A 10,259-nucleotide genomic window follows, 5' to 3' on the forward strand; every position below is an offset into this window, starting at 1 on the left:
GTCACTCAACATTATTAAAGGGCCGTTTGTCATGCATGGATAACTGAGTTGCCTTAATTTCGATAAGCCTGAATATGAAGTTCTTAAAAGGAGGCCAAACAAATATTTATTTACTTTTTGTTGACTGCTAAAGCGTTATTCTCTGTTGAGAAAAAAACAGAAACCAACCATACATTTATTCTAGGATTTAGGATGGCATTATTTCAACAACAAAAAAAAAGCAGCACTCATGTGAGAGGTTAATGAAGAAGTGTCCTAACACTGCATTGTTTCTAATCGCAAACAGGGAGCGACTCCTGGTGGTAAAAAGTATTCCAGTTGTATGAAGTCTATGAGAAAATTACCCTAGTTTTGTCTTGATGTAAAAAGAAGTCAGGTTGTACAGAAGTCTGAGAAAATGACCCTAGTTCTCTCTTAAGGGTCACCTATTACGCAAAATCCACTTTTTCATTTTTCTTCTGAAAGTTAGCTGATCAGATTTTGGCAACTTTGTGATGTCACAATGTTTTTGGGGGTTATACAACCATTAGCCAATGACCCTCCAAGGGAACACCACCCACCTTATCACCTGAATCTCCTCCTAGAGCACTATTGTGGGTTTTTTAACGAATCATCTCACAGAGGGGCGTGGCCAGCAGCAGCTCATTAGCATTAAAGCTACAGACCCAGTATCAGCACTTTAGGAACAGGGCTGAAACTATGATCTGTTTGGTGTTTCAGCCAAACACTTCAGAGACAGGTTTTTCATACATCTCAGACCTATAATATATTAATGAAATATAGTATATATGGGGACCTTTAAAGTATTACCCCAATAATTATGTTTCTGGTGTGTTCATGGTCTCAATCTGTAGTTTCAAGTAATTCCCAATACAGCATGATGATCAGTCAGTAAATGATGGTCCCATTGAGATAACATAGAAGATAAAGCAACATATACTAAAGGCCACCTTGTGATTGACAGGTTGCTACAATGGTGTTGTGTGGTTTGGGTGCTGTCCAGAGCTTCAACCTCAAAGTCCTTTTTACTTCATGAAAGTTAATTATTACTTTTGGTAGCATTAAATAATGATGTCTAATTCTGCGTCTGGTTGTGCTTAGCCCCATCCTCTTGTGTCAGTTCTGGTTCCAAAAATAAGATGGCGACAGCCAAAATGCCACACTGAAGGCATAAAAACAAAATCCATCAAACAACAAGGTGACAATATCCACCTCTTATATATATCTTCTTATCTTATAGTCTTTAAACAGAATACAGAAAATCAGCTTTCCTGCTAAAGTCTCCTCTCACTTGAAATCATTCACAAGTTTTAGAGAATGTATCAAGTTAATTTATTCAAACTATAACAATGTATTGATTTTTTTTTTTACAGGAAAATTCTTTATCTACATAATAAGTCAAACAATATAATTAAATCATAACAATTATCAGTGTACCAATTCAATGTTGGTTTGTGATGCTAAAAGCTAAATATAAAAAGGGTCAATATAAGGGCCTGGAATTAGTTCAAAAAAATGAAATGAATCAACGTAGAAGTATCTTAGCAGTAAAAATGTATGCCAATCCTTAAGCAGGAAACTTGAAGCACACACAGCTGCGTGACGGGACCCTGCTCCTCACTCGCTGTGTGTGCAGTAATCTCTGATCCAGCCCAGACCCTCCTGTGTGGAGCCTGAGGGAGACAGAGACCATTAGAACATGTTTTTCCTGACAGGGTGTCATGATATTGGAATAAAGAGAGTGCTGACCCAGAGGCTTGTATTCACAGCCGATGTATCCCTGGTACTGCAGCCTTTCCAGCGCGTTGAACAGGTATCTGTAGTCCAGCTCTCCGGCGCTGTCAGGCTCGTTCCTACCAGGAACCTGAGCCACCTGAACATGACCTGAGAAACATGTATATCATTATCAACTGAAGAGGCACAAGCACAGCTGGGTTGTTTCTTTCATAAATGTAATTGTCTGAATTAATTTAGCCATGTCTCTTATTTAAACTTTCCCATATTTTCTTTCTCCAAAAGAATAACCAGTCGATCAAAGTCACCATCCTTTTGTCGTTGGTGCATCATCAAGGTTTGGCGAACACTAAACTCTTGTGATTTCCTTTATTAGGAATGATGACAATCAAGGTTGTATTTTTGCCAGAACTGCCTAGAAGAGAACTAAATACTAATAGGTTTGTCGAACTCTTCGAAAACACAGATTTTTCACGTAACATTTGTCTCCTCCCATTAATCAGGTGTGCTGATCAACACAGGTGTAGCTTTTGTTTTAGATGGAGAAGAAGTCGTTAGCTCGTTGCTAAAGGAACGTTGAAACCATGAGGAGTCTGAGGATCCCGAGCAGGAAGCCCAGCCCAGCAGAGCCAGAGCATGTTTTACCAGTCTCGACTATCGGTGAGTTTATTCTTTTTAGGATGTTTTTGGTCTTTTTGCAAGGCATTGTTTTCCTTACATTGTATTTTTGCTTTGTTGACTGACATTTGATGTATTTATTTTGTACTGGCTGCTTTGAGAAGACAATTCCTGTGGACCTTGAAATGCACATTTCTCCAATTCTTTTTTTGTGTTTGTGCTTTTGTTAGAGGCAGAGTTTTATCTAAATAAAGTCTCTAATAAGCCATTCAGATTTCTCCTTTATTTTTGGTTAGGGTTATAAAATATTTAGAGAACAAATAATGATCAGCCCACCTTCTAACCAAGTTTTAGAACCACAGGTAGCCCTTGGATATGTTAGTTGTAACTGTAAACTGAATGTTATAATATAAGATTCTTCAGACATTCAAAATATGGGGGAAAGAAGCCCGGGCAGGTGCCTTACTCACCAATAAGCGGAAGATACTTTTGTATGTTTTGTGTCAGGTTTCCATCCATTATTTGCCAGTGAAAGACGTCCTGAAAGAGTTCAGACGTCCAGTAAATCAAGTCAACTTTTAACATAGTTTGCAGTTTTTATACTTTCAAGTTGAGACATATTTCCTAAACCCCCACCATTTGCAGCTTAATGTTTGGCTTTCCAACCTTCTCCAGTATCTCAGCAGCTGCAGACAAAAAAAAGGATGATCTGAAACATTACTCGAGGCAGGTAGAAAGACATTATATAGGAAAAAACAGAAGGCGTGTTTTCATTTTTAAAGTAATAGTAGAAATAAATCGCATACTATAAAATAACTGGCATACTTGTACTGTAAATAATCAAATCTGCTGAGCACAGTACAACCAGACACATGTTGTTCTGTCTGCATCCTTTCAAGGAGTGTTCAAATGTGAGATTAAATTACATAATGTGCCATTATGCACTTAAATCAATATATTTGTATAACATCTGTTAATGGTTGCAAAATGACTGCCTACTTTTTATAGCTTTCAAAGGAAACATATTACCATTTGACATTACGTTTAGCTGACACTTTTATCGAAAGCGACTTAAATGTTAATGCTAACAAATATAAAGACCAAGAGGTAAACTAATTTGAGTCGTCAATAAAATATGTTAAGTATACTGGTTGATGTACAATGGAAAGGTCTACATGCTGGTTAGCAATGGGGAGGTCTCAACTGGTTAAAGAGGGTGAGGTCTCAACTGGTTAAAGAGGGTCCGGTCTACATTCTGTTTTGTGCAGATTTGCCTATAAGCTGGTTGATTTGATCTCAGTGGGACGAGGCGTCTTACCCTGATGAGGAGAGTCCAGGAAATACCTGGGATCTGTTATCCTTGTGTTGATTGGTTCTATCAAACCCGTGATTCCTTCCTGTGAGGAAATTGACAGTTTGAAACATTCTGAACACTGAAAGTCAAGAAAGGTATGTGCACCATTAATAGGAAGTCATATTTAAATTAAAAAATATATATTGCATGCAGTGAAACAACTACACTACAATATGCAGAGCAATGCAACCTAATACTGTTCATCTATGTGCAGGAATAATCATTTTTAATTTGACATATATCCTACTTTTCATGCTGCACTATATTTATGCAATAATCCAGTTTGACTTCATTCATTGTGCTGAGAGTTGTTGTTCTGTTGCCCAGTAAAGGTCGCCTACCTTAGAGAGGACATCAGCAGCATACTTTAGGTTCTGCACAAAGACGGCCTCCATCTCCTTGGCAACCGCCTTTCTCTGTGAGCCCATGGGAACCCTTCCAGCCATCAGGTGGATTCTGGGAAATCATGGAAAATACCACATGCATAAATACAACCACGAAAAGTTGAAACCCTGCTAAAGATGTTTCCTCCTCACCGAGGCAGAAGCCCTGAAGACAGAGCGTCTCAGTAATATATACTTTTTATTTAATGTGACGCAAAAGAAGGATCAAGTGATTTCTCTTGATCGTCTTTGAGATGTATCTACAGCTTGATTGGAGACAGCCTGTGGTGAATTGGAATGGACATATGGAAAGACACACATGCATCTTGATTACATCGCAGAGCTCAGAGGAAGTGTGTCAGGAGAGGGGAATACAAGCCTGAAGATAACTGGCTGAGCTCCAAAGACCCTGTGCGGAGTTGGGAGAAACCAGAACCAGAAACAGAGCCAACATTCCACCTGAACCTCTGACCAGCGAAAGACTCAAAAGCACCTTGAGGACTCTCAGACTATGAGAAGCAAAATTGTCTGCACTGCAAGACTGAATAGTTTAGCCTAAAATCTAGGCATCGTGTCTGGAGTAAACTAAGCACTTCTTATTAACTGTGCAATACATCCTCAATACAACAGTGCGGCATGGAGGTGGCAGCTTGAGGCTGTTTCGATGTGTTTCAGCAGCAGCGAGGGGGAGAGCTGAGCAGGGCAAAGTACAGAATGGAAACTTGTTGCACTGTTCATCTGTCATGGCCGCAGGACAGCGACCCTCAGCACAGTGGAAACAACACAGGAGGGTCCTTGTAAAATTGATGCAGCACATTGCATATGTTTATGTGCCCTATAAGGAAACTAGCCTTATGAAAAACACATTTGATGTACTATTTTATGTACTATGTAAGATTTATGGTTGAAAACAGATAAGAATACATATTTACTCTACTTTAATTCCCCACCTTTTGCACTCCAAAGCTCTTGCATACTTCAAAGCCAGGTCCAGACCCTGTCTGAACTCTGCCTCTCTCCCAGGAACTGCTCCGAGACCAAGATCCCCTCCCTTTATATCTCCTGCAAATCACATAAAGTATTTCATTACCACCGTCATCATGCTATAACAACTATCTATTAAAGTAGTTTCTGGTGGAAATGAACAGCTGCTGATTTCATTTAAAAGTCAGTGTGTCGGAGTTAGGGTCACCTGGCGGGGTGTTGATGAGGACCAGCTCCACCCCCGCAGCCTCTCTGGCCCTCCGGAGCTGCTCCAAGTCGGCCGCGTACAGCCAGGCCGCCTCCACCGCCTGGAAGCCGGCCGCAGCAGCCGCGGAGATCCTCTGGTGGAAGTCAGGAAGCTCCGTGAAGAGCCAGGAAATATTGGCACAGAACTTCAACGGAGCCATGCTGCTTCACTGAAGGGGACAACGACCCTGAGTGCAGCGCGTGCGTGTGTGCGCGTGATGCACTTTAACCTGATGACAGCAGCGGGGGAGACCGGCGTTACGGACGCTAAACCGTACTAGCGTTTACATCAGATGTATATGGAACCAAATATGTTACAATATTTGAGGACAAAGCATAGTTGGTATTGACAATGGAACAATACAAAATAGTTCAAATTATGCTTGATAGGCAATGCTGCGCAAAGTTATCTTTATTTCCACTTACTGACAGTCTTCTTCTTCTATATTCGCTTCAAATTGAAATGTGCAAATGGTAATAAAGAGGGGAGTATCAGCAAAATGTTGCAGGAGTCTGTGCTGAGCAGAGTTGTGTTATTGTCACATGACTGGAAGCGTGCTTCCTGGTCTGTGTAATGCGCAGGCGCAGGAAGTTGCAGTCACGCGGGAGTATACAAATAGGTTTTGGGCGTTGTCAAGGCAACACTTCCCTTCAGTTTTGAGTTTTAACCATGGTTTTAACCTATATAATCAGTCTTTGGTTTTAACCCAGTAATTGATTGATAAAAAAGAGACTTATGTTTTAAAAGTGACAATTGTATTTTTTAATGCATATGTCCAGACCAAGCGGCAAACTATGTGGCAGGGCCGGGAGGCCAATAAGGAAGTGCCTCAAATTTCAGTTCATCTAGTGGCCAGTAGGAGCAGTCTGCAGAAGGGAGCAATATCCATAGACCCCCCCCCCCCCATGTTAAATGACCAACTTTACAGCAGAAATAAACATGTTTACATCGTGGTTCAAAAAAGAGATTCCCCCTTCATCATGACTACTGATTTTCACCTTGTTTAATACTTTTCACCTCATTCTGAAAGAAAGGAGGGAAATGTGCCGTGATAGCCGTCTTGGTGTGTGGTGCGAGACGAAAGATGTAGTTCGTAGAGCGGTTTCTCACAACAACAACAAAAGTTTTACTTTCACTTTTATGACACATTTTAATTCGTTTGACTTGCAAAATTATCTTTTAAATTGACAAACATCATATGTGTAATTCGTGTCACAATTCAAATGGGATCGAAAGATAATCTTTCTCTCTCCATTGACTTCAATCAGGCGCGCCGGATTCATTTTAGAAGTGGGGGGGCCAAAAAAGTGCGTGTGTATGGCCCAATCCCAAACCACGCCCTACACCTTACCCCTACACACTCCCCCTCAGTGACGGAGTGAACTCCATGGAGTGACACATGAGGCTCCCTCATGTCAGATGGAGGGAGTAAATACAGCGGCAAGCTTTGGGACGGCCTCCCCTCTCTCCGGCAGAAACAGGAAATGCCGTAACTGTATGTACAACGGTTTCAAATCAGCATCTCTTGGACAAAAAATGTAAATGAATAACTCAAATAAAATTCCAAACATCTTTAATTGTGTTACTTTTGTGTAAAGCTCTTTTAGTTTTAAACCTGATGTGTATAAGCTTCAAGTTTTTGCAACAGTCTGTAAATATAGGCTACAACTTTATAATAAAATGCACACATTTAGCCTACCTTTTTCTAGACTAAACACAGGTATGATCCTAAGTTAAAAAAAATATGAGGTTATCATGAGGTTGTTAACATCGCAGTTTATCATTATCGTTTAGTAGTTTTGCAAATAATTAACCACTCTCTGTTTGTGTACCATTCTGCGTTGAAGTACCTTTCTCTTTGCCCAAATAATCTAGCGGTCTCCTTTTTTTAAGGTCCAGGCTCCGGAGATGTGGATGTCAGGGATGTGACCTTCCAGACAGTTACATTTAAGTTTAGATTGACTGTATTTAGTTTTTCTTCTGCGCTAGTCTTCTGACATGTTAGCAAGTGTATATATTATTTCTATCTAGGTTAACGGCTGACACACACAGAACAACGTAACAAATAAAGTAAACAACGTAAAACAATAAACAAATCTAAGCTTTTTTATTGGTTGTAATTTACATGGATACATTTGAATGGTGTGACAATGTCCTATTTGATTGGGTTAAATATTCTTCCTGTTATGTCTGCCTGCTTTATTTTACCTAATGCAAAGTGACCTGCTCCATCGAAATCAGTCGCATTGACCCAAAGACACATTTTGATTCCTAGCTTTCTGATGATATCAGGATTGTTTTTGTACTCCAAATATTAAGGTGTGTGTGTGTGTGTGTGTGTGTGTGTGTGTGTGTGTGTGTGTGTGTGTGTGTGTGTGTGTGTGTGTGTGTGTGTGTGTGTGTGTGTGTGTGTGTGTGTGTGTGTGTGTGTGTGTGTGTGTGTGTGTGTGTGTGTGTGTGTGTGTGTGTGTGTGTGTGTGTGTGTGTGTGTGTGTGTGTGTGTGTGTGTGTGTGTGTGTGTGTGTGTTCCCGGTGAAAACACTCACGAGAAACACCGGCTGTTGTTATGCCTGTTGTGACGTTAAGTTACTCCGTTCTCCGCTTGTAATTATGCCGTTACAAGCTTCAAACCTATATTTATCATCTGAATTCACCGAAACAAGTTTAAGATTCTGAAAGCTAAGACTTTGTTTATTTGAAATCAGATAAAAACAAACTGTAACGGACCCTGTCGTGTTATCTAGGATTACTATACACCTTACATTCATAATTTCAGCGGGGGGGGAGGGGGAGCGGCGCTGTGGAAGAGCAGAGTGGCGAGTGAGAGCTGTCATCTTCCCTTTACAAGCTTCAAAAATGCCTGTAGCTAGTGAGATTGAATATTAACAATAAAAAATAAAAAAATATTCCCAGCTAGATCAGATCGCATTTTAGATGCGACTTTAGAGTAGAGGGGAAATATTGAAACGGGATTAGTACAGTGTTCCGCGGCATCTGCCGCTGCGAAAATATGGGGCAGGGCTGAAAAGTGGGGGGGCCATTGGCCCCCTGGCCCCCCCGCTTCCGGCGCCCTTGACTTCAATACATACTTTTTCCGAAATAAGGTCCCATGGAGGTCCCCCAGAAAGCCCAGACTTACATGGGCATTAAAGTGGTATAGCCTACGCTTCCTGTCTCTAGTCCAAAGTGTACGGTGTCTTTTTTAACTGGTTTTGAGGTCAAGAGAACTGAACAAACTTTAATACAATCTTTGACAGTCAATCAATTACTTTACCACCAGAGAGCCCAATCAAACATATTCCACTGAAGCCCTCTTTGACTCTAGAGATCCCTCATTTAAAATATTAAATAAGATAGTTTCCACTTCCAGGTCTATTCTTTGTTTACATAGTAAACCAATTGTTTTTAGTTTATTTAAAGAATTCCCAAGAGTCCTCTGTCAGCCATTGTTATAACGTCATTACAAAAAGTCCAATACAAGTACACTGAAGTAAAAGTAAACTTTACACAAGCTTAATGGTGTAGACTAGTGAGCCAAACTCGAAAGGTTGGCCTTTGTTGTGGCTGTTTATGTGGTAAGCAGACGGACAATACATTTGGACAAACGATCAAAACGATAACCGATGGGTTCCAAGATGAAACCATTGTGCCAACTGCAAATAATTATTTTTACACAATTTGTGTATAATAAACTGCATAACTTTGGAGTCTTGATGGTTAATTTTGTGTATTTATATGTTTGTTTTTTTATTACTAGTAATTTGTCTTTGATTTACCAATTCACCATTAAATCTGGCAGCATAAAAAGTCAATCGGACCAGCTGCATGTTGCTTCAGCTCTCTTTTGCATGAATGAAGGAATTTGAATTGTAAGAACAGAAAGCGTTTCACTGCCTTCATTTTAAAATGACAGCAGCTTTCAAAACTTCAAAAATGGAGCCACCTGTTGGTTATGAGGCCCCCGGCCGATTTAATGTCAGGGGGGTGGGGGGGGGTATCAAAGAGTAGACCAGCAGCCCTCATACGTCTGTACATTAACACCAGACCCAGACTGGACATAATGTTGATTTATTTTTCAGGCTGATATGCTAATGTGTAAATTTATTATTGTAAGACGAAAATGTATATATTCATGTAAGAAAATTGACACTATCTAGGAATATGATAGTATTTATACTTTAGAGTTCCATTTGGTCAACTTGTTTTGTTCCACTACTCTTTAGGCTAGCATCACACTGAGACTGACAGGGCCTTTCACAAAAACACAGTGAGTGTTTGGTCTATGTTAAGCTTTGTTTACTCTCCCCTTCTTCCAAACCTTGTACCACCTTTTGGTGTTCATGTTGCTTTTTAGTCCTCACCCACTCAGGCATGCCACTACACAACTTTGTGTGCCAAATCAGAGAGAATAACACAGTATAGCCTCCTACAGAAACCCAGTTAACTTCCATTTTATTGTGGGCTTACGTTTTTTTCAGTTGCTCTATGTTATTCTTGATCCAAAGATGCCACTTGAATTGTAAAACAGGGCATGATATAATGTCCTATTGAAGCCTACTCACAAGGTCCAAAATTAGCTTTCAAAACATAAAGTCACAGTTTGTCTTTCTCCAAAAACTTGCTATGAGTCATCACCTAACTGAGATATTTAATTTACAATGAAATAAAACGCGATGATAAACATGCACTACAATTTAAAGGCCCACTTCCGATTTCAACTTTGACCTACTGTACTGTACTTAACATGGTTTTGTGCACACTATTTTTGCCGTACAATGAGAGTTTTTTTTTTGCAACCTTTCAGTCTCACAATTTCAGGGAGAACTGTTGGCTCATGCTTTGGTCCTTGCAGTTTTTGATTCCTTTGTGATGCTGGTGAGCTCCCAGATGTCAACCAATACATTGGTGAGTTATCAAAATGGATAGAATCAACCTATTC

The 10,259-nt window shown here is 40.1% G+C and overlaps 1 protein-coding gene across 1 annotated transcript; it reads right to left on the bottom strand.

The window, feature by feature from the left end:
- Positions 1-1,308: 1,308 nt before the first annotated feature.
- hyi (hydroxypyruvate isomerase) lies at positions 1,309-5,889 on the bottom strand. The gene is made up of 9 exons (XM_079652925.1): positions 5,746-5,889; positions 5,282-5,549; positions 5,040-5,151; positions 4,048-4,162; positions 3,671-3,749; positions 2,989-3,038; positions 2,823-2,892; positions 1,750-1,884; positions 1,309-1,673 (listed from the first exon to the last, which is right to left on the bottom strand). The coding sequence occupies exons 2-9, from the start codon at positions 5,478-5,480 to the stop codon at positions 1,618-1,620; spliced, it is 816 nt and encodes a 271-aa protein (XP_079509051.1). The 5' UTR covers positions 5,481-5,549; positions 5,746-5,889; the 3' UTR covers positions 1,309-1,617.
- Positions 5,890-10,259: the final 4,370 nt, after the last annotated feature.

This window comes from Notothenia rossii (assembly GCF_949606895.1).
Source record: "Notothenia rossii genome assembly, chromosome: 1".
Taxonomy (NCBI): Eukaryota; Metazoa; Chordata; class Actinopteri; order Perciformes; family Nototheniidae; genus Notothenia; species Notothenia rossii.

What these genes read in the sequence shown, in the direction of transcription:
- hyi (XM_079652925.1), bottom strand. Translation starts at nt 5,480, where the DNA reads ATGGCTCCGTTGAAGTTCTGTGCCAATATTTCCTGGCTCTTCACGGAG. An exon ending in CAAACATTAAGCTGCAAATG is followed by an intron (nt 2,893 to 2,988) that starts GTGGGGGTTTAG and finishes GAACTCTTTCAG; the next exon opens with GACGTCTTTCACTGGCAAAT. An exon ending in AAAGTATCTTCCGCTTATTG is followed by an intron (nt 1,885 to 2,822) that starts GTGAGTAAGGCA and finishes CATGTTTCTCAG; the next exon opens with GTCATGTTCAGGTGGCTCAG.